The 25,273-nt window shown below is 44.2% G+C and overlaps 10 protein-coding genes across 10 annotated transcripts; 5 read left to right on the top strand and 5 right to left on the bottom strand.

Moving 5' to 3' along the window:
• Positions 1–209: 209 nt before the first annotated feature.
• V865_003981 (uncharacterized protein) lies at positions 210–2,042 on the bottom strand (the record flags this gene model as incomplete). Its single annotated transcript, XM_066227767.1, has 13 exons — positions 210–302; positions 383–510; positions 573–602; positions 671–793; positions 876–1,075; positions 1,160–1,282; positions 1,333–1,409; positions 1,474–1,541; positions 1,605–1,611; positions 1,675–1,697; positions 1,756–1,765; positions 1,842–1,851; positions 1,906–2,042. 13 exons carry the CDS (start codon positions 2,040–2,042, stop codon positions 210–212), a joined length of 1,029 nt encoding a protein of 342 aa, XP_066083864.1.
• A 349-nt stretch (positions 2,043–2,391) lies between these two features.
• On the top strand, positions 2,392–4,554 carry V865_003980 (uncharacterized protein; the record flags this gene model as incomplete). The annotated part of the gene is made up of 8 exons (XM_066227766.1): positions 2,392–2,628; positions 2,694–2,875; positions 2,966–3,251; positions 3,313–3,337; positions 3,407–3,534; positions 3,631–3,857; positions 3,918–4,435; positions 4,496–4,554. The coding sequence occupies 8 exons, from the start codon at positions 2,392–2,394 to the stop codon at positions 4,552–4,554; spliced, it is 1,662 nt and encodes a 553-aa protein (XP_066083863.1).
• A 304-nt stretch (positions 4,555–4,858) lies between these two features.
• On the bottom strand, positions 4,859–6,133 carry V865_003979 (uncharacterized protein; the record flags this gene model as incomplete). The annotated part of the gene is made up of 5 exons (XM_066227765.1): positions 4,859–5,197; positions 5,329–5,488; positions 5,586–5,662; positions 5,725–5,885; positions 5,962–6,133. 5 exons carry the CDS (start codon positions 6,131–6,133, stop codon positions 4,859–4,861), a joined length of 909 nt encoding a protein of 302 aa, XP_066083862.1.
• A 392-nt stretch (positions 6,134–6,525) lies between these two features.
• On the top strand, positions 6,526–9,193 carry V865_003978 (mitochondrial division protein 1; the record flags this gene model as incomplete). The annotated part of the gene is made up of 6 exons (XM_066227764.1): positions 6,526–6,697; positions 6,761–7,335; positions 7,433–7,729; positions 7,795–8,686; positions 8,759–8,868; positions 8,939–9,193. 6 exons carry the CDS (start codon positions 6,526–6,528, stop codon positions 9,191–9,193), a joined length of 2,301 nt encoding a protein of 766 aa, XP_066083861.1.
• A 262-nt stretch (positions 9,194–9,455) lies between these two features.
• On the bottom strand, positions 9,456–10,598 carry V865_003977 (uncharacterized protein; the record flags this gene model as incomplete). Its single annotated transcript, XM_066227763.1, has 4 exons — positions 9,456–9,875; positions 9,981–10,205; positions 10,337–10,347; positions 10,391–10,598. 4 exons carry the CDS (start codon positions 10,596–10,598, stop codon positions 9,456–9,458), a joined length of 864 nt encoding a protein of 287 aa, XP_066083860.1.
• Positions 10,599–11,587: 989 nt separating this feature from the next.
• On the top strand, positions 11,588–15,183 carry V865_003976 (uncharacterized protein; the record flags this gene model as incomplete). Its single annotated transcript, XM_066227762.1, has 8 exons — positions 11,588–12,425; positions 12,487–14,100; positions 14,163–14,264; positions 14,321–14,347; positions 14,406–14,425; positions 14,502–14,588; positions 14,639–14,942; positions 14,987–15,183. The coding sequence occupies 8 exons, from the start codon at positions 11,588–11,590 to the stop codon at positions 15,181–15,183; spliced, it is 3,189 nt and encodes a 1,062-aa protein (XP_066083859.1).
• Positions 15,184–15,908: 725 nt separating this feature from the next.
• V865_003975 (uncharacterized protein) lies at positions 15,909–18,961 on the top strand (the record flags this gene model as incomplete). Its single annotated transcript, XM_066227761.1, has 8 exons — positions 15,909–16,208; positions 16,302–16,391; positions 16,544–16,648; positions 16,729–16,821; positions 16,886–16,954; positions 17,022–17,102; positions 17,172–17,405; positions 17,468–18,961. The coding sequence occupies 8 exons, from the start codon at positions 15,909–15,911 to the stop codon at positions 18,959–18,961; spliced, it is 2,466 nt and encodes an 821-aa protein (XP_066083858.1).
• A 538-nt stretch (positions 18,962–19,499) lies between these two features.
• On the bottom strand, positions 19,500–21,527 carry V865_003974 (uncharacterized protein; the record flags this gene model as incomplete). Its single annotated transcript, XM_066227760.1, has 10 exons — positions 19,500–19,570; positions 19,675–19,810; positions 19,890–19,962; positions 20,030–20,302; positions 20,441–20,583; positions 20,684–20,845; positions 20,916–20,979; positions 21,058–21,152; positions 21,217–21,321; positions 21,396–21,527. 10 exons carry the CDS (start codon positions 21,525–21,527, stop codon positions 19,500–19,502), a joined length of 1,254 nt encoding a protein of 417 aa, XP_066083857.1.
• A 398-nt stretch (positions 21,528–21,925) lies between these two features.
• On the top strand, positions 21,926–23,253 carry V865_003973 (uncharacterized protein; the record flags this gene model as incomplete). The annotated part of the gene is made up of 8 exons (XM_066227759.1): positions 21,926–21,993; positions 22,063–22,120; positions 22,185–22,203; positions 22,292–22,726; positions 22,810–22,829; positions 22,895–22,963; positions 23,064–23,123; positions 23,200–23,253. The coding sequence occupies 8 exons, from the start codon at positions 21,926–21,928 to the stop codon at positions 23,251–23,253; spliced, it is 783 nt and encodes a 260-aa protein (XP_066083856.1).
• Positions 23,254–23,718: 465 nt separating this feature from the next.
• On the bottom strand, positions 23,719–24,904 carry V865_003972 (uncharacterized protein; the record flags this gene model as incomplete). The annotated part of the gene is made up of 6 exons (XM_066227758.1): positions 23,719–23,829; positions 23,974–24,045; positions 24,128–24,220; positions 24,341–24,468; positions 24,557–24,758; positions 24,866–24,904. The coding sequence occupies 6 exons, from the start codon at positions 24,902–24,904 to the stop codon at positions 23,719–23,721; spliced, it is 645 nt and encodes a 214-aa protein (XP_066083855.1).
• Between the last annotated feature and the right edge of the window lie 369 nt (positions 24,905–25,273).

Genomic DNA, 25,273 nt, shown 5'->3' with positions numbered 1-25,273 from the left:
AACCGTTGAAAGAGCAATGAGGAAGCCTTGGTGATGTTTTCATCTTCCATCCAATAAAGCAGTATACCCGCATTATGCATTTATACATTACAGGCAATGAATGGATTACTCTACACATCTATATGATCTAGTATTCTGCTACAACTTACTGTACTCCATTCCCCCCGTCCTACCTGATGTGCAGAAAACAGAAAAACAGATTGCCTTCGTCATGTTGCATTGGACCATCTCATTACCCCTTCCCATACCGCCAGAGCAGCAGCGTTGGTTGGGAACGCCCTCAACACGACTGGAACGAATCCCTATATAGGATACCACTACGTTAGCAAGCTACCCTTCTATAATGCCTACTCGAGAGGGAAAAATGCAACTGGTAGCTCACCTTGTAGAAATTCTTCACCCTCGCTATGGAGTTCCAGCCGAACCCTTTAGCCGGGTTGAACGTCTCTCGCCAAACTTGACGATAGGCATCGAACACTCCCTTGTATCTTGGATTCTTGATAGAATCGACTAAAATACCATCATGATCAGCTGTTTTGTTGACAACTTGCAATAAATGACAGCTGACTTACCCATTATCCTATTTTTTATGTTGTCCAAAGCTAGTTGAATGTCAACACAGCACAGTCAGTTTGCGTGTGACGATTGTTCTCAGAGTCTGTCCACTTACGCAACGCAGTGAACCAATACATATTACTTGCCATACCACCCGCTAGGAAATTTGCCAATTCAGTTGACATTTCGTATTTCGTCCCGTCGAAAGATTTGAATAATCGATTGAAAATCTCGAAACCTGATCAATCAATCAATCCAAGATTTGATAATCAGCTCGTATCCTATGGTAAGCAATGGTAGTAACAACCGAAGGAGCTTACCTCCAAACATTGCAGCAAAACAACTTCTATATATGAAACTCGCACCCAAACCCCTCCACATCCCTGTTATACCATGTTCCGCGACTGTCTGACGAACTACGTCGAACGGTCCGCTAAATTGTTTAGGTACGTGTGCGGGCTGAACCAGTTGGAGTTGGAGTTTACATTTTATCACTTCTGTAGGGTGGGCAATTGAGGCGCTATTCACCACAACGACCTGATCAGCTGATATTCTCCATGCGTTGCTGCTAGCTGACCAAGTGATGCAGAGGTACGACGCTTACTTGGTCCATCCTGCGAATAAACCTGCGACGCTATGACCCAGTAACGATAATCGCTCTCCATCACTTTTCGGTATTCGTTCGGCGAAGCCATGCCGCAGTAAGATTGCTCGATAGTTATGTAGACTACATGATCATCAGTAATCACTCTTTTGGGTCCAAAAGAAAGTACACACCTTCCCATCAATATCGAATCTGTTATTCCCCATGATACCGCCGGTACACTTGCGCCTTTGTACAATGCTCGAGGACCCTATGCGACGCGCGAGGACCATGAGTGACCTTGTAAAGATGAGTGAAACTGATTGCTTGCTTACCTCTTTACTGATCGTCTTGGTGAAGCAATCCCATGCGCCATTAAATGTCCCCGTCGGCGTACACTGTACTATTCAATCCCATTTTAGTTTTAGCTGGATTTATGTAATTGTATTCGTATAAATATGCTTACGTCTTGTCTATAGGATGGGTTCATCAGCTTTGGCAAATCCCTATGTAAGTATAGTCATTGAAATGCTCACTTTTATGGTATCAAATGGGTGTCCTGTTGAGAGTATTGGTCAGTATTCAATCTCGGTCTTCCGGTAAAGAATGATGCTCACCGACTACAAGCTAATGATGATGCAATCGCTGATCAGCTATAAGTCGCCTTCTCGTTGCAACTAGTGAAATAGCTGGAAGAGCTTACCTTGGTCCATCTGACGCACGGAAAAGTCAGCGATCAACGCTTAGCATCAGACAATTACACTCACCCGGAACATATCCCAGCAGCGAAACCTATGAAAGGTGAATGACCAGTCTCTTTCCCTGCTCGCTCGGTATCCTGTATATCATCCACTATGTCCGGATCGGATACTTCTTCAGGTGTCTTCCCCTTTCTGCCTGTCATCTCTACGAATGATGAATGCTGGCCAAGTGAGCAAGTGGAGATAGATCAGATGCATGCATGTAGGAGTTGTCTTTCGTTGATTTGCTCTGAATCTCATTTGATCGGTAGGTACGGTAGGAATGTCCTAGGTGGAGGTGATCACAGCTGGGACTGCTACTGGTACCATTCACGACACGTGCCACACACGTGATCTGGAGCCACTCGCTCGATTCCGGATAAACCAAAGATGTCATCTGGGTTTTTTGTTTTTTGTTGTTCTTCGACTACATATAATCGATAGAGAATAAGTACATTCCGTATAGATTTCGACAACATCGCCGCTCTGGCGGTATAGACGTCCCTTATCGACATGATGATCTCAACTTTCGCTCAGATAAGGGCAGCTCCCCTTCGACGGTTGTTATCTCGGAAACAGGTCTTTCGTCAGAACCAGAACCGATCGACCCATTCGTACAGTACCACTCTGACCTTGGACGATGCGTTGGTAGATCAGGATCCATATAGGAGGATACGATTCGAGCATCCTCTATACATGTTGGATCGATCTCTGGAATCTGGTAGATTAGCTGTAGCTAAGTCATTCTGGGTAAATATCATCTTAGCCATACTGCCTGTGGAATAGTGCTTATTATGTGTCCATCACTGTGTTAGAGAGATGCTCACTCGATCGAACCATTCCTATTGCCATTTTGGCAAGTGCACTTACTATGTGATCAGAAGAGTTCGATCCAGTGGGAATCACCTAATGGGATAGTAGAATCAGGCCCGGATTTTAGATATTATAGTGACATTGGGATGGCTATCGCTGCTGTACCTAAGGATCATTGGGCGAGGTATGTTTTTTACATCATCAATTCATGATCAAATTGAATCGTATTGTTCAAAGTCCCAGCTCTAGTGCTGACGTCCCTTGTGATGTCTAGTGGGATCTACATACCATGGAGTATAAGATTAAGCACAGAGAAAATGTCAATGCTTTACAAACAATCAGGTGGTTCACTGGATTTTCTACCTAGCGAATCGCCTTCGATATACAGTCATCCCTTCAGTCAGATACTGGATCCGTTCATGCATGAAATATGGAACCCACATACAGCTCCGAAATTCGCTTATGGACCTCCCGATCTGAAAGGGAAAGAAGAGAGGATAATCATGTTACAGGGGAGTGAGGAGACGCAATTTTATGAGGCGTTTGTGCCTTATGGTATTGTAAGTTGCTAAAGATGACCGGGATTTACTTGTTACTGTAACTCACTTGATACCTTTTTAGAGAGTATATGCTATTCCAGTGTATCGTAAGTATATCTTAACCATCACAAAGTCCAGGAATACCAGAAACTGATGTTTATCATTATTGCTGGTAGGTCTGATGTACAAAGTTGGACTGTATAGAGGAACCGGAGTGATGGATGGTCAAATGCCGATGATGAACAATAACACTTTCCGTCTTGATTGGAAGCATGGAGGTTTCCGTACCCTCATTCCGTACTTGGTGAGTCGCTTGACTCTGGATATACCTATCTCATCACCGCTTATCCCCAGAATATGTAGTGGGACAGATTCGCTAACATTTTTGGTTATCATACAGCATACCAGAGTAGGACACCATCATAGAAGATGGACAGCCCCCGATGAGATCTCCGAACCGGAAATTGTCAATGCAGCATTCAACCCGCCATCGAAGATCCAAGAACTCATAAAAGCGTTATTCGACGGTATGTGGAATAGAGGTTCGATCACACCGTCAATGTGGGAGGATGAGAGGATATTACCTGAATTTGGACCTGCCAGAGATGGCAATGCACAGACTTTAGAGTGAGTCTACTTTAATTGACCGGCATTCGAATACATGCTGATTGCTTGAGACTGTGTTAGTGAATACAACAAAGCTGCCCTGAAGGGCCTAACACTCCCGCCTGAACCGCGGTTCCCAATCAAACAAACCCAAACTGCATCGAAGACCTCACTGTTCAACCCTCGTAATCCCAAGCCTAAATCCGCCGAATCATCTAGTATTAACACCAGTGCGAAGGAGGAGAAGGAGAGACTGGCACGGCAGTATGGTGGAAATAACACTCAGAGACGGAGGACGCTGCATTATAGGGATCAAGCTGAGATAAGGTTGAATAACGTCCGAAGATCAATGAGAATGACCCCCGAGGAAGAATATATATCGAAGATCCAAACGTTCTTACCGGATCCTAAAGGGTATTATGACGTATTGGGAATTCGAGATCCACCTAAAGATTTCCTCAAAGCTGAAAAGAGAGAATATATAGATGCTTTGATTTCGTCCCATAGGAATGATGAGAGTTTCAAAGCTCATCCTGATTATGGTGGTTCGGTGGTCAAGCAGAGAAATCTAAATGAGGCATTTGAGAATTTGGAAACTTGTAAGTTTACGTTACTGTATAGATATTTATACGTATGTTATAGCTAATGGAGATATACAGTGGAGAAAAGACGACAATATTATGCGGAATCGAGGTTAGGATATAGGTTCAATCGTTAATTTGGTTTCGAAGAGATAGTTAGGACGGGAATAAAGTGTATCATATAGAAAGATAGATGGATAGGATCATACCAAGCATTATCAGCCAAATACCCAGCAAATACTCGTATACCCATGATCCAGACTTTGTCATACTGTTTGTTATTTTATGCATCACTCATAGCTATGCGATGGTCATGAGGAGTATCAGGAAGTGAACTTGACCTGATCACACCTATTGTATACGATGCAGGCGAGCTTCTATGAATCTACAGTAATCTCTATGCTTTCTTTTTCGTTTTGGTGAACGTTACAACTCCAGCATCTACGCAGTATCCCAAATCTCCTCTAGGAACCTGACGAACCCCACCGCGACCTCCTCTTCCGTCCAATTACCTGATGCAGCCAATCCACCACTCTGCTGAGCTTTCACTTGAACACCTTCAAACTGCCTTTTTAACCTCTGCATCTCGGACAGCGTCAATTTCCTCGACGGTAGATGTAGGATTAGTGGTCCCTTGCTGGTAGGTTGGGGAGCAGGCGGAGAGGGGATGGGGTAAGTGGATGTACCGGGTAAAGAAGATATGTGAGATAAGAGGGAGGTAACGATGAATTGGGTGGTCTTCGTCAGGGTTTGTAGAGTGTTGGGAGGGGGTTTGTTTCTCTGTTCGATAGCACGATGAAAGAAGTCAGCTCTGACAAAACGCATTCATCATCGATGTCTGATGACTGGATAGAGGTTGCTGATAAAGTGGATTTGAAGCGGAACAAGGTAATGAGGCAACCCACACTTACCTGTAAGACAGCTGCCGGAGGTGGTTTCTTATCACCTTTCAATATCGCATTCCATATGTCTTCGAACGGCGGCTGTTCGTCCCATGGGATAGTAAATAACGGTGAATCCCATCGCACCATTGATGAGGGCTCTTCATATCTCATGATCAGGTTATCAAAACTATTTCATCAAAATAGCAGTATCAGTATCGATCTTAGGATCGTGTTGGGTTTAAGAAGTAAAAGTATGAGATAATGATAATCGTCACTCAACTCACGTTGCAGGTTTATAAGAGCATTCACCTCTTTTTTCATGCCATTCTTTACATTTATCTGGAGTAGCTACAACGTGTATCTATCAATCGGTATCCAAGAATGAGCTTCAGTCGTGGTTGCTTCGATAGGAAAGAGACTCACCGTAGCTACCCTCACTCTAGCTTCTCTAGCAGCACAATACATCTGATACCTATATCCTTTTATATAATTCGCTGAGTCTACTATCGTAATCGTATCTGAACCTAATGACCGACTGACATTGGAAAACAAACTTGCACGAGCTGGTTTTTCCAGTGCACTGGCTACACATTTACACAAATGGGCAGATCAGCTGTGTACTTCTGGCGACAATTCAACAACCATGTAATGTAAATTTACTATCATAGCTTGATCTAGGGACATGGGAGATATCATCATCTACTATGACCACTGTTAAATCTGGTCCATCGTACTCTGGTGAAGATATTCGAGATTCAAAGTACGCTTTTAGCTGTTTCGCTCGAGTGGTCTTGCCTGAACATGGAAAGCCGGATATCGTCACTAGGGCCATGATACACTTTTTTTCTCTTCTCAGGACTTGTTCTATGATCCGATCTGGGTGTGTCTAGGTGGATGTTGGGTATCGATGATATGCTAGATATCCAGTCGTGCTAGCTGAAAGATGAATGTATCGATGAGTGCTATACGAAAGAGGATTTTCGAAATTTGAGTATGTATGCAGCCAAATTATCCGGTTACAACCTACCACGAGCTCATTCGCCGCTGAGGTCATTGGGTCATTGGAAATGACAACTCATATGCTCACACCCATCTCTTCACCTTTCTTCATTCCTAAAACTCACATCGATACACCACTCGTCACCTTAGCTTACCCAGCAACCTCTGCAGCGCGACCCAGACTGGACTGCTACCGACACCAAAGGTGCTTTGCACATCGGCAACATGCCTTCATCTCACGATGATCACGACAAACCCCTCCGTCAGGCTTTAGATCCAATCTCTTCACCTTACATGTCATCTATCAATGGGACCTTGTCAATCGCCAAGGAAGTATTGATGGGATCATTCCAATCTGAACATCGTCGCTCGGAAAGTACAAGGATCCTCTCTGACCGTAAGTTCACCGAAGGTGAATGCTTGGTAGACAAGAGCTGACACGTCATTCTTCGTTGTTCAGTCGCACCATCATTGATGCAACCCCGGTTCCTCAATGCAGCCAGTACATACGGCCCATCTCGTTCACTTGGTAAACCTCCCTCCAGACCTAGCTCATTGATGAGATTACCCACCTCTCTACCCTACGGAATAAGTAACGTCGGTGTTAAACCTACTTCATCCTCTTTAGCAATAATAGAAGCAGTAGATAGATTATCTTCTCTATCACTTACTACCCCCGAAGAGGGCGAAGTAGGTGATCAACCAAGTCTGATCAAAGGGTTCAAAGCTACTATACCTTCATCTGAATTGGCCAAACAGCGTAGAAGATTGATAAGAGGCGGTATTATAGATCAGGATCTGGGTAATGAAAAATTAGGACTAAAGAAATTAGGTGATAGAGCTAGAGGTTTGTTGACCAACCATGAAGAAGAAGGGGAGTTGGATATTGGTAGGAAAGCGAAAAGAAGGAAAAGACAGAGAGAATCTAGAAGAATAAGTGAAGGTAGACATTTGGAGGGGAAGTTGCATTTGGAAGATTTGGTTCAGCAGGCGGATGAGATTCAGCAGGATAAAGAGAATTTACATGTAAGGCAGGTGAGTAGATTCTCTGTATTAGGGTTGTTCTTTCTTTGTCTTTCTTGTCTGTGTGGCAACTATGCTAATGCGTATTATCATCATGAATTGCCCGTAGTCCCTCATACACGCTGAGATACTGGAAGTCTCAGCCAAGATCGATGCCTTAGAAGATATCCGTCGGCGACTTGAGACCTCTCTGTTACATCTACAAGAAGAAGATCTAGAGCTGGATGATGAGTTGGAAGGGGTACAGGAATTGATGGCTTCTCCAGCTATCAAATCTGCTGCTGGTACTAGAGCTTTACCACCTTCCACAGCCGCGGCTGTGACCAAGAAAAGCTCGAGAAGAAGGAAAGGACCGGCTTTCTTACCATCTGAACATGACGAGTTACCCAAAGGAGTCGCGTTCATGGTGAGTCATTTATTCGTTCCTTAGGCGTATGAGCTAGGAGAGATAAAGCTGATGAAATACTATAGACCCTCAACGGACACAATGGGCCTATAACGGCATTAGATTTCAACGAACCGTATGGGATGCTGGTCACCGCTGGACAAGATGATATAGTGAAAGTATGGGATTTGTGTGACGGAGAAGAGATTGGTCAATTGCGAGGACATACGGGAACAGTCAAAGCCTTACAGGTCGAGGATACTCTATGTCTTACTGGTGGTTCAGATGGTGCTATCAGATTATGGGATTTGAGGATGGTAGAAGATTACGAAGAGAGATTACAATCACAATTGGAAGAATTGGCCAGACAGGATCCATTGGAGAGAATAGCGAATCAGAATCAGAAACTACACGATGAACATGATGATGATGGTGAAGATTTGGGTAAAGAGAAAGATGAATTTGATTGGGAAGAAGGACCAAGTCACATCACTCAAGCAACCCAGGTTGACATCGCTAGTCCGTGTGTCAGGACTCTAGAAGGACATAGTAAGAGTGTGACTGCGCTATACTATGAAGATGGATGTTTGGTCACTGGATCATCGGATAAGACGATAAGACAATGGGACGTGGCTACTGGACAATGTGTTTTGACGATGGATATTCTATGGGCAATATCCAACCCTCCACCTGCTCCTGCTCCTACCCCTGCTCCAGCACCGAAGTTGCGACATCGATCTTCGACGTCCTTCGGATCAATACATTACGATGATATCCTCCCGTCACCTGGTGCATCCCTCGTTGGAATGTCAGGTGCGAGTCTACTAAGTGCTGTAGCTGGAAACCAATTCGCCGTACCCACCCCACCGTATGCGGATGGTTCCTGGGAGATGTATCAAGATTTCGTAGGTGGTGTGCAATTCTGGGGATACGCCCTGGCCAGTGGGAGTGGTGATGGTGGAGTGAGAATGTGGGATAGTGAGTTTGCTTTCTTGTTCCGATGAATCAACGTTGAATGGTGGTGAGTCTGATCATGTGGATGTGCTATAGTGAGGACCGGTCAGGCTCATCGAACACTGGCTGGACACACTGCACCAGTGACATGTCTCCAATTCGACGAGATGAATATCGTCACGGGTAGTTTAGACAAGACCATTCGAGTGAGTTTTGCCAGCTCTGCTTCCATACTTCGTATATACCGTCGAGCTGAGGTTCTCATTCTTGGTATAGATTTGGGACTTGCGAATGGGTCAAGCATCCGAAGTACATAGATACGAATACCCCGTAACGGCCTTACAATTCGACAGTAGGAAGGTTATTGCGTGTACGGGTGAGAATGGCTTGGAGAATTACAATAGGACGACACATCAACATTCTAGATTGGTGACGAATGGACATATCAAACCTGTTGAGAAGATGAGGTTCATCGATAAGTATCTGGTCTCTGGAGGTAGAGACGGAGCGGCGAAAGTGTGGGCGATGTGATCGGTGTGCGGCACAGAGATAAGCTGGGTGTAATGGTAGGTGAAACAGCATTGACATTCATATGTACAGTACAGGGCACAACGTACGGATAAATAAACAATTCATCTAGGTTACAAACAATGCATGTTTAGATCTAAATGTTTTGCGTAATTGTATGACTGATGTTGGCACTGATTAATGCTGAATCATGACCTGATACGAGGATAGCTGACATTCCAGACAATATGAGCATCACTAATGCAACTCCAAGCCTTAGCTTCGATCACATATGGCCATTAACCTCATCATCCCCTGTCCCTCCTCCATATATCATCTTATACGTGTCCACAGCAGGTCTTTCAACCTTCATCTCCAAATCATCTTTGACATTACTAAACCAATCATGATCGGTCATACTAGCCACCCACATATCCTGGGATTTACTCTTTCTCTCCCTTTCTTTAGGGTTCACTTTCTTGTACTGGGGTACTAACCCATTGAAATTCCTACAGATTCCTTCCTCCTTAAACCCGAACTTCTTAGCTGAGTTGATTGACGGGGTATTATGCGTGACCGCATCGTATTGGACCCTGATCAAGTTGAGGTCTTCGAATAGGTATTGGAGGGTAAGGTACATTGAATGGGTGTTTATGTGTGTTCGTTGATAGATAGGTAGAATGTTGATGAGACCGAATATCGCGTGCTTCACAATGTAATACAGTGTGATCAACAAGTAACCACACATCATTAGACAATAAAGATGACGGAGTTAACACAGAAGGTGAGATGCACAGTACATTTTACTCACCATAAATTCATCATTCACTTCTATTAGCCCATAAACACCCGCGAACCCATCTTTCCCTTTCCTCTCAACTTGTATATCAATAACTGCTAACAGAAGACATCTCGGATCGATCCTGAAACTTTCGATATCTTCCAAAGCGGTTTGTTCGGTGTATGGACCTAGTTCACCGACGTGCGTCCATGAGGAGGGAGGGAGTCTCAAAAATCCTGAAAGATGTTTCGATGGCTGCACCGATTCAAAGTACAGTTTGGCAATTAAAACAAGGGAATTGGAATTGTCAGTCAATTCAAGACACATGATTTCAGTACAAACTCAGCTGACGGGAATCTTACAGCAAGAAGAGATTAGAAACTCACTACGAACGGCTCTAGCTTTACATGGTCAGTCTTCAAAGTGTGGAATGGAAATACGAAATTTTTTTGGTGTATTGGCATGAAGAGTTTTTGGTATGTTATCTGGCTGATATAGATTCAAGAATTCGTTTGTCCCCTCTCGAACACCGTTTCTCGGATCTGTAGGACGAATATTATAGGTTGGTCTCTTGATAATCTTTGCATTGCTATTAATGATGGGTTTAGGGGAAATGAAAGATGGATGTGAATTATCAGTATTGGGCATCATCATACAGTACCGTATCGGATTTGTGGATTTGTGATTTGTAGTTCTGTTCAAATTTGATATGGATGATGTGGTACCCTAGCATATAGGATGTCCTTCCCTAAGCAAGAACATGTTGGAAGGGATATATGTACATTTTCTGTTGAAATATACCTTTGCCACTCAACCCAGTCCATACACTCTTTTCATTCGAGTAAGGTAAGCTCCGTCTCCGACTACAGGATCGAAGGTCTCTCCGGCGCGCCTTGAACCTTCTGTTCTGAACCTACTTTTGAGAATCTGGCCGTTGTGTAACCTGAAGTCGGACCGCCGATGTCGTCGGATAGACTTTGTGTATACACCGACATCTGACATATTGATCATGACATATACATTGTCAGCCTGTCGATTAATTTCCAAATACCATGAAGTGGCCTCGTCTGAAAGAGATTTAAGAGATCGGTAGATCATCACATGTCCTCATGTGAGACGGGTATGAGGAAACTTCATGGTGGAGAACCACTCTTGGTCACCTCATTCTCCACCGTGTAGGTTCTTCATGCTCATGCCTCCCTTTCCAAGCTTACAAGTATCCCGACACGCCTCTTCGACCCTTCCCAAGCTCTCTGGTGACTGTGCCACAACTAGGTGGGTGAGAATGGAATTTGATTCCGTCGCCTTTTGAGTTTGAATTTCAATTGTCACCATTCAACATCGCATTGACCCATATATATATCCTCGTTCTCTCCTTTATCCTCTTCCTATTCTATCAATATACCACTGTTCATAGACCATCTCATCAATCACCAGCTACCACCCTCTGGAACACCCTACTTCAACGACAATCACGCGAAAATCCCTTATCAATCTGCCAAAGATACCGTTCAAAGCGGCCAGACCCAACTCATGGGAGCTACCGATCGTCGGTCCTCACGTCAATAGCAATAGTTGTATTTTGTCATTAGATTCCAACAGCAGTTCCATCCTACATGGGGTCAGCCTCGTCAACGATGAGTGCCAACCCCGCACAAGTCCCTCGAACCGACCAATCTTCCTCGATGAACGATATCGCTCTTCCTTTCCCTACTCAGACATCTTCCTCGAACAATGCTCAATCAATTTCAGAGCTCAGTCCCGCCGTCAACTCATCACAGCCTCTTATTATTGTTGATAAGAAGCCTAGCATGAATGACTCCACTTCCAATGTCAACCTTGGTCGACAACCCTACATGGCAGATCATACCTCGATGCCTGAAGCGGGTCCAAGCTCACGACCTTCTCCCACCCTCACGGCGAATCAGAAATCATCTATATCACCCCTCGCAGGGACCAAGCATAAGCCTATACTGATCGAGGAAAAGGAAGAAGGGGAAATCAGTGATGATGAAGTGGTGGAGATTGACCCTGTACCTGAACCGAAAAGATCGGTCCCACAGCAACCAGCTCCTCCACCATCGACAGTCTTTCCCCAACCTGCCATACCTCCGTTCCCCCCTCAGCGGGCGATACCATCGCATTCTCGCGGACCAAATCTACAGAATCGAATAGCACCACCGTCCACTCTTTTAAATACCCACAATCGTCCTTTGAGCAAAACCCAAAGGAAGAAGATGGAGAGACGAGCTAAGGCTGAGATGAACGCTCAGAGAAGACAAAACTTACCATATAATCAAACTCCATATCGCCAGTATGGTCAACAATCAGCATCAATATCTCCTGCATCGACACCCCAGAATGTTGCACCGCCTGCGATTGAAGGGGAAGGGAAGGGGAAGGAGAAGGAGAGGGAAGATGAGGAAGCAGAAGTGTCTCTGGAATTGAATGAGACCGTTGCACCCGCAGCTGCTAGTAAGTGGATTGTCAATTCCTTCACCGGAGTTGTTTAGCTCATACCTCTAATACGATATAGACATGTCGCCTGAAGAAGTTGAGCAATATATCGATATCATCCGTAACCTGATTTCCGAGGGTGTCTCACCAGACACTCTAGTCCAACGGGGTGCTTCTTCCGAATACGTCATGAAAGTTTGTCAAGAGATAGTGGAAGGTACCAAGAAGCGTAAAGCGTTATGGCTAGAAACGAGAGAACAACCCAGAGCAGAAAGTGAGGCTCCATCTCTGCCTCCTCCTGAACCTGGATATAAATCACCTAGTCCCGAGGTGGAAGTGGTAACAGTGAATCAAAGTGGGATGCCAGGATTGGAGAGGATCAGAAGTGACGATTCGAATGATTCCAACCTCTATAGTCCAACAGAAAGAATGGACAAACCCCAAAATGGGTTTGCACCGAAAGCCATCGCCAAGCCAACTCAACCCATTAGGATCGAAAGCTATAAACCCGGTCAACCATCCAGACCTCCTTCGCAACCTTTCTCTTACTCCACCATACCTACTGAGCCTACACATCGATCAAAGAAGAGACAGGGAGACATTGCATTGGCAGTCGGATCGGATGTCGTTCTCAATTATGACGATGCAGCTACCCACCCTGCTCAACCTGCTCAACCGAAACTTCCCCCATCGGCAGCAAGACTAGGTACATCCAATCCATTCTCTGTTCTCGACACTATACCACTTACCCCGCCATTCTCGCCACCTCCCATCGTCAAAGCTATGGTACAGGCAGATATCCCACCTGAACCTACTGCACCTCCGCCACCCGCTCCACCACCACTCACTGCCGAACAAACCCTGCAAAATGCCTTACTGGAAAGTAGAAGGAAGGCAATGGATAGCATGCGACGTCGTCGGGCGGCTGTACCAAAACCGATATCATCGGTGCAGTCAATCACAGAAGTTGAAGTGTCCGCAGAATCTACACCTGTAGCCGACGATCAAGCTGTTGAACTTCAGAAATCGATTGAAGAGCAGATGGCAAGTATCGAGAAGGAAGTGCTGGAAGCTGCTGCTGCCGCGATCGAAGACAATCCGATTGTACCTGAACCTGAACCTGAACACAACGAGGACGAAGAAGAACAGATGGATCTGGATGAACCTGAAGAAGGTGAAATTATACCTCCTCTTATTGATTCATCTATTCCAGAACCGGTCATTCCACCATTTATTGGATCGACCTCACTACCTATCCGACCACCTCGAGGTATCAAACGAATGCATGCTGAAGATCTGAATGAGAACAAAGCCACATCGCTCCCTTCGAGAAGTTTGCCCCCAGCCAAGCGTAAGCCATTCGGAGCGACTCAACGTGCTCAAAGACTTCTACTTCATCTGGATGATTCCGACTCTGAAACTTCGGATGATGAGGACACGCCTACGCCAAATGTCATTTTCACTCCTACCGGTGATGTCGATATTATCGAAAGACAAAGGATGTTAGAAGAGAAAGAAGCTAGTATACGGAAATTGAAAGAGCAGATTGCAGCTCGAATGGCAGCTAGAAAGAAGAAAGTAGACGATAATGTCACGGGTGGTACGCCCATTGAGAAGACTACAAGTCAAGATACTGCTTCGCAGGTAGTGCGAAATGCTTTACAACCGGTTGAGGGAGAGAATGGGAGTATATGTGAGTCATACAGTCTCTCTTCGCAATGGGTTGTCATGCTGAAAGTAAGATATCGTTAACAGCACCTATTCCCGCTGATGTTCGGCAATTGACTAAGGAGCTGGTCCAAGCTGAAGCTGAGGTCGAGGCTATGGATATCGATCCTGTACCTGAGTCTATCAAGGGTTGGTGACCGACGTGCCACTGATATCACTTGCGATACTGACCAAATCCCTAATAGGAGAAAATCGTGACATGGCCTCTGAAGGTGAGTCATCAGGTGAAAGGAAACCGCTTACCTCGGACAGAACCTCAAGGGATTCTAGCCGAGCCTGTCGATGATAAGGTGCGGATCGATGATACCAAGTCAACAATAAGTTTCATACTTCCACACTCGCTTACTTATGCTGCCTACCATTCAGCGACGCCTTCGATCGATCTCTCCTTCATTGTCACAAACGAACGATCAGAAGGCAGTCCTTAATGTACCTAGCCAAGCGTCGACTTCTGTGCGTTGAAGCGGGATCCTCAGGCGAATTATACTAAGTACTTGTCATAGAAATTCACCGACTATCAACCACTGTTGAATCGGTACCCTCAACTCAACAATACAACTGTTGATTCATCGCTCTTGCCTTTTATTCAAACCGATACCACATCATCACAGAACGATTCGCCTAATTCAATCGATACTGAGAGGCTGTTTGGCCATATTGATCGACGATTGCTAAACTCAATCATACTGACTCGTCTGTTACAGGCCAACCCGTCTATGGTAGCTTGTCAAGCTGAGATGGGCGGTGGGACATGCGCAGATAGGACATGTAAAGATCTGCATCTGGATAAAGGGATCATTCCAACTGGCAAGTACAAGGTTGGCAGAGGGGGGAGCTGATATATGATTTAGACGACGATCTGGTGGAATATATTGGTCAAGTTTTGTTAAGTCAAGGCGTTCAATATGATGATAATGTCAAGATTAGAGAAACCTTCATCGAAGCTAAAGAGGAGCTGGGTAGAAATGGTCCTGTCAATTTGGAGCCATATCAAGGAATTATAGCGCTGATGAAGAAAGTTGGGCAAATCCTCAAGCACAATATATGATATGAGAGGAGTATGATCTTTTCTTTTTCTTTTATCTCATTTTCTTTTCTTATTTGTTGCTTCATTTCTCTTTTCTTCAACTTCGTTGCTATCAATTTCAATCGATCTAAACGCAATTGATGATACACCCAGCACCTTACAGCAAGAATTAGATGGGCTTTTTCCCACCAAAGCCACTCAACAAATGTCATTGCGGTATTCAACATCGCAGAATGATAATTATATATTTTGTATACATCTACCATCATCGTCATGATCATGCAACAGTTATCTGTCAATCATCTCAATGTTCCATACATGCATGTGCACACTATCCAGGGGTTGATATATCAGTAAGCTAAGACAGACTGTGTTGTCGATGTTGAGCACCGATATTTACCGCCGGAACATGAAACCATGCGCTTTGGTACGTGTTTTTGACTTTTTTTGCTGCAATGCCCACTAATTTCGCACTATCATCATCATCATCGTCATCAACCAACAATGCAATCGCTCAATTTGTTCTTCACCTCACTCAGAAACCACTCACATCCATATTGGCTGAACGATCTTACCATCTCTCTTCGATGTTCTACCCACTACTTTAGCAAAGCCTTTCACCGGTGTACGATCTTGGTAACTTGGTCGGTCAACCCAAGTTGAAGTGGAAGTTGATTGATCGATCCTTGCATTTGTTGAAGGATTGATTTGATCAACTCTTCTTTGACTCATCGATACGGACCAAGATGATAGCAGAGATCACCCTTTTGTTGCTGTTGATACTCATCGAAGCTCCCCTGATGGGTGAAGAAGATAGAGTGAGGTGCGAATGTGATTGTTCTTGTGGAAAGAAATATCATTTGAGTTCGAGTTATCCTGAAGATCAAAAGGATGTGAATGGTGGGAATGATGGGATATCAGAGGATCATCATGGGAATAAGCCTTCTGATGGCGAAAGAGAAGTCGAACAAGTATATCAACAAGAGCAAGAACCTATCTATGTAGGTGGTGGTGGCGGTACTGATGTTGAAGGGTGGAATGACCGAGTGAGTACACGTCCCTTAGCATGTCTACAACAAAACCCTTTATGATACATTCGACTCCATATGGATGACCTGATTCTGATACTCTACGACTAGTCAAAGCCTTACAGTCCATCTTTCGCCAGCAACAAGAAGGATTATTCGAACCGACCCAGACCCCCTCATTTGGACCGTTCGGTTCCGGATGTGAGTATAAGCTTTGCCTTCACATTTACGACTCCATCACCATACACACTCGTATGCTCTGTTGAACCTAAAGCCAGATCCTACTCCTTTCTTTTCATTCCATCTCATCTCATCAGTAACGATATTGATAAATTAGTGATCACCACACATAGCGAAAATCACCATATCTGGTCACCAATAGCAGCAGAAAGCGAAAAGATGATTATTGGTGTGCACCTTGTCAGAGATATTTCGTCGATTCACTCGCCCTTCAGCAGGTGAGTTCACCATGTCTCTAGCAAAAAAGTCGACATCTGCCTGAAGCTAACATGACTCTGTCTATCTTCGGTCACTGCAGCATCAGGTCGCACTTCATTCAGTAACTACCACCATCATGTCTTCATCATCAAGAAATCAGATCCCTCGGAATGGAAGATCGTTGATACCAGAGGTGAGCTCGTTTAAGGACTCCCGCTCTCTGCCTGAAGCTCATAATGATCCGTATGTGTGAGTAGGGGAATCACTCCATAGTCGTATGCGAAGTATGCTCGGAAGGACTTCCCAATTTCGCTGCTTTAGATATGGTAGGTCAATTCAGCTAGCAGATGATCGACGAATTCGAGCTGACGTTATACATTATATTTGACATAGCATAAAGTCAGTCTCCATCCTTGGTCCATCTTTTGTCCAGAATGCTTGATCCGATTCCGACATGCTCAAGAAGCCCAGTTTGTAAGTATGATTGAATGGTACGCTGCTGGTCCTGATTACTGATAATTTCCATGTCCCCTGCAACGACAGCACTATCGACAAATCCATCATGCGAAATCGCCTAATTCCCTTCACATTGATACAATGTTAGGACTTATCAAAGGGAATCATCTGATTCATCCGTCCCTTCAAACACCTCCCTTCATTGCTCCACAATATCGGCCGCAGCACCAAGTACAGACCTTCCCTACCCATACTATCCAAAATTATTACGAGTGTGAGGAATGTAATATGGTTTTTGGCCATCCCGCCGAATTAGAAGTGGTGAGCTGATAGTCTCAAAGATCAAAGTGCTGTCGTAAGCTAATCTTCACTTAAACCAATAGCACAAATCTACACCTCTGGTACACGGTGGTAGGATCTACGAAGCGGATGATTTTCCACCTCTTGGTTCGACTGCCAAACTTTCGCCTTCACCTTCACCTTCCGACACTGCTTCATCCCCCGATGATCCTGCTGTCGAAGCAGACCTTACAGTATGGGGCTTGCCGAGCTTCACCCTGGATGCGAAGAAATCGGAAAAATTGGAAGAAGAAGGATGGACTCCACAAGCTAGACTTACACCTGATCCTGACTCTTCTTCTTCCCATGAATCCGCTTCTTCAAGCGAAGATGGCAAGTCCACCGACGTCGTGCTGGAAGATCAGAAGGACGAGCGAGTGTCGTCTGAAACGAATTACAGCATGGAAGTAGTTGATTCGGACAAGGTGGATTTAGAGAGATCGGTCTTGGCTTCTAAAGAGATGTCTAACAGTGACACTGCGAACTCCAATTTGAAGCAAGAAGAAAAGAGTCAGCCCGATAACAATGAAATTACTGGTACCATCAAGCCAATCGAACCGAACTCAGGCCCCGGAGAAGGAAACCCACTCGGACCAGCCGAAGACAGCACAAATTTCGCCGAAGCTATCGTTACAGACGATACAAGTCAAGTGCAGGAAATCAACAAAGTGACTTCACAAGTGGTCAGCTCTGCTCACTCACTCCACACGATCTCGCCGAGACCAGTCGTCCAACTAATTCCATCTCAGATCAACCTTACACCCTATGTCAAAGCTGCGCTTGCATCGGCTCACAAGATCACCGAGTATCCGCCGCCTGAAATGGATGATGAGGACAACGAGAAATACGAAGACGATTCACCGGAAGTAATTGGTGGGATCGAATGTCATGTACCCTCATTCACTCTAACTCTCTCGCCGCAGAACAAAACGACTTCACTTGGATCACCACCGCTTTCACTCGATTCTACGCCACCTCTGACCCTCTCAGGAGACAGTTCAAGCTCCTTGAATGAAAGCCTGGTACTTGAGGAAGAGGATGATGCATGGGCAGCATCCCAGGAGATATTCACCATCGCACATTCGCATAATCGACAGACCTTCTCCTTGGATCTAGGTGCGACGAGCAATGGGAACAGACCGAAACCGAAGTCGTATTCGGAAAGCGGTAGTAGCAGTAATGGATCAAGACAATCTAGAAATAGGAACAGAAGAAGTGAAAGAAGCTGTAACTCCAGGAAAGAAACTTATCTTACACCTTCTCAAAGGGAAGTTTACGGTCGCGGTATCAGTAGGGACGAAAGAAGAGGTTCGAGTTCTTCTTCTTCATCTAGATCCAAACCACCCCCGCAGGCACCCCTTCAACCTATGTTCGAGAGTGAATGGTCAACTATCACGCCGATGCCTTCGGGTAACAGGAGCATGGGAGGTAGGGTCATAAGGGAAAGTCCATGGGGGGCCAGTAGAAGGGAAGCGGAGGAGAGGAATAGGCTGGTCAGTGCTGGTGGAGCTGAAGAGGATATCTATGGAGGTTGGTGAGCGATGGGACAGGAAGTATTTTGAATGATACATTGCTACTGGGAAGGACATTCTTCATGATCGATGGGATGGACGAACAAGGTGGGGGAAGTTGTGAATATCGGTCATGCGAGATTTTGCTGAAAAAAAAAAACCAATAATACAAAAACAATTGAAAAAAGGGAATGAATAACCCCCAGTACTGGGTGATGTCCTTAACCATTTTCTTTTTTTTTTTTTCTTTTTTTTGGTATCAATAATGAAAATACATACAATACAACCTTGTGAAAAGGTAAATCGTGTCTTGTTCATAGATTCCTTGACACACGTACTATCGTCATCACCTTATAGCATTACCTTCAATAAGATTACTCGGAGCAACGAATCATGTAGTATATATAGCATATGAGATGTATTTTTATTGTGCATAGAAAAACAAGACGAATATCGCATATCGCATATCATGTTAGATGTTCGTATATGTCTAAGACGTGTGTATATACCTAAATACAAGGGGCAAGCAGCGGGAAGATGAATAATAGCCAAGCAGATTCAGATCTCATCGTCTGAGGGCTAAGGCGATTATCAAGATTAGAATAGCCAACAAGAAGGCAATGATCGTCGTCGATACTGTCAGGACAAGAACACAAAAAATACGTCAGTCAGTAAGTTGACTTCTCCATTTTCAATTTCAATTCCAGTCTCTGTCAAATGAGAAATGTGTTTTCACTCACTTCCACCAAATGAAGGAGGCACGACAATTACTCTAATTGTATTATCTGCACTTGCCGATACGAGCAGCGAAGCTGATGAATTGAATCTCAAAGCTGTGGGTGGGAAGGAATGTGCGTGAAGGATTTTAAGGAGGGGCTGATAAAGAGATACAGCTGGTATCAGCATATGTGTGTGGACACGATTAGAACAAAACTGAAGTGAATATAACGCTCACAGCTAAAGTCTTGGAATCCAATATACCGATTGATAGATCCGAACAACCGTACGCAAGTAATTTACCATCATCACTATTCCACCGTCAAAAAAAAATCGTCAGCTACTTGCCTGTCCGGCCGCGAGGATGTAGTAACTAACCTAACATCAAAGACAGTAACTGGTTTCCCACCAACTTCCCTCCTGGAGATCACATCCCATTTACCCAGACTTCCCTCCTTCTCCCCCTGTCCTCCCGGTGTAGATTTCTCCTGGGAAGTCTTGATCTCCTCTTTCGTCAAGGGGGCTTTGGAAGGTTCTGAGACTAGTCCAAAAGAAACCACGAATGATTTTCTTGGTGCACCGCGTTTGGAGGATTTGGTGGCGTTCAGGACGGCGTGGATCGTCAATGGAGTGAGAGGGTTTCGGGAGAATCTATCGATGCGATTGGGAGTTTTATGGTCAACATTGAACACATCATGTAACCAAGGTGTATGTATGTGTGTATGTGTGTATGTATGTGGATGAAATCATACAGTGACAAAGTGTAGTCATTTGATTGGTCTCACTCACTTGGCAGATCTAAACGCAACTGGATTTATGTCCAAACTCGGTGTATATATAGTCTGCTTCAATTCCAATTTCGGTTTCTCTGTTTCTTCTTCCTGACTTATAACGTGATATAGGAGTATCGATTTCGTAGTGGTGACTATCAACTATTATCATGACACATTGTTTAGCTAGATATCCTTTTACTGCTACATGACGCAGGTCAGACCGGAACGTAATATTGGTTTTGATCTCCACTGAACTCACCCAATCACCATCCTCTCCTCCCCAATCGAGATCGACCAACTCCGAATCAGTCTGAAAAGACGGTACGGCAATGTCCAACGAAGGGTAATGTAACAGCGTGACTTTATCGTCGGTCGTCCCTATGACTAGTAATCTCGATGAAGGTGAGAGTGAAGTGAGTTTCTATAATGCAATTTCAATCAGCACGGTTCACTATGGAGCTCTGCAGCATTTAGTGGAAGTGACGACTTACCTGATAAGGGTAATCGTCCGACCATTCGGCTTGTATCGTCTTTTGACCTTTTACAAAGTCGACTCTGCAAAATGGTATCAAAAACATCAGCTGTTGACCGTCATATGCCCAACGAGCATAGTATAGCTGAGATGCAACTCACTTTTCATCAGAGTATGTATATACTCTGCAATGTTCGTTCTTCCCTTCTTTCACCAATGACGAAGATCCATTGACACCAGTTATCAATTGTTTTGACTATCCATATCATTATCAACTATCGCGGACCGACACACAATCATAGTACTATGATACGACTTACATTCCTATCGATAGCCAAAGTCATAGGTGCATCCTCTTCATTCGATAACGTATATTCCGATAGGTATTTCACCGATTTACCATCTTTAGTCACTTTACATACTTTCTATTTTACCCATCAGTAGAGCTCTATTGATCATGATCATGATCATCATCACTTTAGTCAAAGACAACACCCACCAGCTTATTCTGTATACCACTCCTACTCGCTCCTCCTCCCCCACCTAGTATGAGGGTATCGTCATCTGCCCAATCTAGGCAGTAGACGGGGAATGAAGGTGTTGGATGAGGGTGGTGAGCTGTTCTGGTCATTGTGCTTCTGTTGTCGAAACCAAGTTGTACGGACTCCTAAGCTGACGTCGAGTCTAACAGTATGAGCGGGCTCAGCTGCTAGGCGACAAGATTGGTTGTTATGGATGATGATGATGCGTTGATGCTTGAGTCTTTGATTATCGTTGTGTTGTTATCTCACTTGTGAATCTCATTCCTCGGTCACATCGTTGACGACATGACATGACGCGTGGATATAAATTACGTAATATTGTCCTCCAGTCAAGTGATGGGATTCGGTAAGGATGTAGGACGAAAAGCCGAACTCAAGGACGGATACCCAAGCAAGAGCAAAAGAAGGAGAGGAAAGCAATTCAGTCTTACATCTATCTACATTCAATCGCATATACCCAGATACCATTACAACCACGATATCAACCATGAGACCCACTCTGCCTAGACTAGTCAACATCCTCGTACCCGTCAAGAGGTCGATCGATTATGCTGTGTGAGTTGGGTGTGCTCCTTCATGTCGGCCGATTCTGGGTGACTGACTGACTCGCGAATGTTCATGTAGCAAGATCAGAGTAGCTTCGGATGGCAAAGGTGTGGATACCAATGTGAAGCACTCCATGGTGAGTGGTCAGCTGCACAGACAGCATCCATCATGACCGAGCTGATGTACTTGTACTATCATAGAACCCCTTCGATGAGATCGGTGAGTACATCACATGAAGAACATCGCCATATGTAACACGGCTACGTGTCAAGCCAAGTACTGACCTAATCTATTTTCACTCATCTAGCCGTCGAGGAAGCAATCCGACTTCGAGAAAAGAAAACCACCAAAGTCGATAACATCACCGCCATCTCCATTGGTCCAGCCAAAGCAGTCGATACCATCCGTACCGCCTTGGCTATGGGCGCAGATTCAGGTATTCACATTACAACTCCTGAAAATGCCGTCGTAGAACCTATAGCAGTTGCCAATGCCTTGAAGAAGATCATCGACGATAAGAAGTTCGACCTGGTCATCATGGGTAAACAAGCCATCGATGATGATTCGGGTTCGACCGGAGGTATGTTGGCTGGTCTATTGGGTTGGTCACAGGGTAGTTTCGCTTCGAAATTGGAAGTTGAAGATGGAGGTAAAGTGAATGTTACCAGAGAGATTGATGGTGGTTTGGAGAAAATCGAGGCCAAGTTACCTATGATTGTTACTACCGATTTGAGGTTGAATGGTGAGTAAATTGATTTCTCTCTCCCTCTCTCCCATATTGTGTCGACCTTATTACTGATCTCATCTTCATCCTATGACATACAGAACCTCGATACGCTTCTTTGGTAAGCTGGCCTTCTTACCCGGGATCGGATCGAACCCAGCTTACCTTCTACGTCTCACGTCCTAGCCAAACATCATGAAAGCCAAGAAAAAGAAGATCGAAACTTTCAAACCTGAGGATTTGGGTCTTGATCTTGTAAGTGCCTGTGAAACGAATTCATCATGCACTACCCTTCCAATATCTCCGTGAATGTTGTCAACTGATCAACTCTGTTTCTGGTCTCACTTCAATACAGACCCCTAGATTCGAGACTATCTCAGTATCCGAGCCACCCAAGAGACAAGGTGGTGGCAAGGTGAGTAACAATCAATCGCTTCTTCTCCCATGTTTGAAGAACACATCTGATGTAGTCATATCGTTCACACTTACAGGTCGAATCAGTCGATGAACTAGTCAGCAAGATGAAAGAGGCCGGTGTGATCTAAGTCTACCAACAAGAACAAATCAGTTTAAGATGAGATATAAGATTCGATGGATTGTACATAGATGGATCTTTCAATTCGTGTTACAGTTCAGATTCGTTTTGTGTCTCTGGGTTATGCATATTCATCTCATTTGCATTTTGGAGTATCTCTGTAGAGCCTTGTCTTTTTTTGTCTTTTGGTGCTTTTGAATTGCTCTCACCGTGAGGAGGTCAACGACACCAAGCCCGTACGGTTGAAATGGGTGAAACACAAAACACTGAGAGGAAGATATATAGTGTTCATGTCGATGATCAGGCTATATGCGAATCTTGTTCTGTTATCCATTCATACCTTATCTATCTATGTACCTATGTATATCTACTGACATTCTATTTGTCTATACTATCAATATCCCTTTGAACCACCCATCAGAAATCGTCCTATAAACACAATTTCCTATACATACGATATGTTCTAATTCCTTTCTTAATCAAAGAAGAATTTGGTCCTCTTCTCGAGAGGTTCGAATTCCTTTGCTGGTTTACCAGGTTGACCGGGTGGTCCAGCGGGTTTACCGAATGGGAGGATGGCGGTGCTCTATAGAACGTAAGGAACATAAGTATAATAGACTAAAACCGATGAAAGAAAATGAAAAAGAAAGAGGAATGAATAGGAACAAAGAACAGGAAAGAGATAATCCGAATTTTGAATTTGAATTTTGAATTTGAACTTGGAACTTACCTTCCATTGAGCGGATATATCGAGGAGGTTCGTAAGTTCAGTTTGGACTTGGGGTACGAATCCTCCGAAGTGCTATGATAGAGATAAGAGGGTAAAAGGACAAACATGAGTATTTTATTGTATGATTTAACGTGATATTGTAGGAAGCGCTTACCTGGAGAGAAGCACCGTATCCCTCAGCTTCGAGAGCGGTCCATACGATGTATTGTAAGATACCAGCAGAGTTCTCTGACCAGATGGGGAAGTGCTATAGGAGTAAGGGAATCAAATTGTCAGTGACCACAGTAACAGTAAGATATCACACATGAGAGCTTGTGGCATGGAGAAGAGAGATAAAAACAATAGGAATGAAGTAAGTCTCACTCACTTGAGATAAGAATGGCATTTTACCTGAGAAAGCATTAATGACATCTTGATCTTCGAAGAACAGGACAGTTCCGTATCCCGCTTTGTACTGGGTGTTTATCTTATCGGTCCAAAAAGCTTCTTGTTGTTCTATTTAACCGGAATAATCCATCCATCATCAATATCCACACATGTACATTATGAGAAGGGGACAAAAAGGTAAGATACAGAAACTCACTATCACCACCCAAAGTACCTATATAAGCTTTCAAAACAGCATCCCAAACTTCCTCATGTTTCTTTCCAGTCACGAGGACAGCTCGGGATTGTTGACCGTTGAAACTTGTAGGAGCGAACTTGACTGCTTTTTCGACTAGTTCTTTCAACTGATCGTTGGATAAGGGTGATTCCTTGGTGAGACTATAGTATGAACGTCGGTTCTATGTACACCAAAAAAAAGAGGTTAGTTGTGTTTATCCTTTCGAGCGGATAGAGAAGTTGCAGTGGCATTTGAAGTACCCAAATCCGAAATAGATGGATAACTCACCTCGACAGCCTCGAAGAATGCTTTGGAATCAGCTACCATCTTGATTGAACTTGAACTGAATTGTCGGAAGGGAACTCGTAAAGATATTTGTTTAGTTGGAAGAGATATAGATCTAGGTGAAGATCTGAGTAACTTGGTCAGAGCAAAGGACGAAATGATGAACAAGAGTATTAATTTGATTGTATTGTATTGCATTGGAAGAGAAAGAGGAGCTGTCATCCGAGACAAGACATCATCGTCCTATTTATATCCTCATTTCTCGGACGAAGTAACCTCTCAAGATGACTCATAGAACAGTGCAGAAAACATTGTTAAGATTGGATCCGACGGATAGGTTATGATATACCCATCACACCATCGATGATCATGAACTGTACCATCCTTTCAGGGTAATGTTGGTAGTTGTTG

The sequence above is a fragment of the Kwoniella europaea genome, chromosome 1 (assembly GCF_036810445.1).
Source record: "Kwoniella europaea PYCC6329 chromosome 1, complete sequence".
In the NCBI taxonomy this organism is placed as follows: domain Eukaryota; kingdom Fungi; phylum Basidiomycota; class Tremellomycetes; order Tremellales; family Cryptococcaceae; genus Kwoniella; species Kwoniella europaea.
Note: the sequence above shows the minus strand (reverse complement) of the source record. Positions and strands in the feature narration are given on the sequence as shown.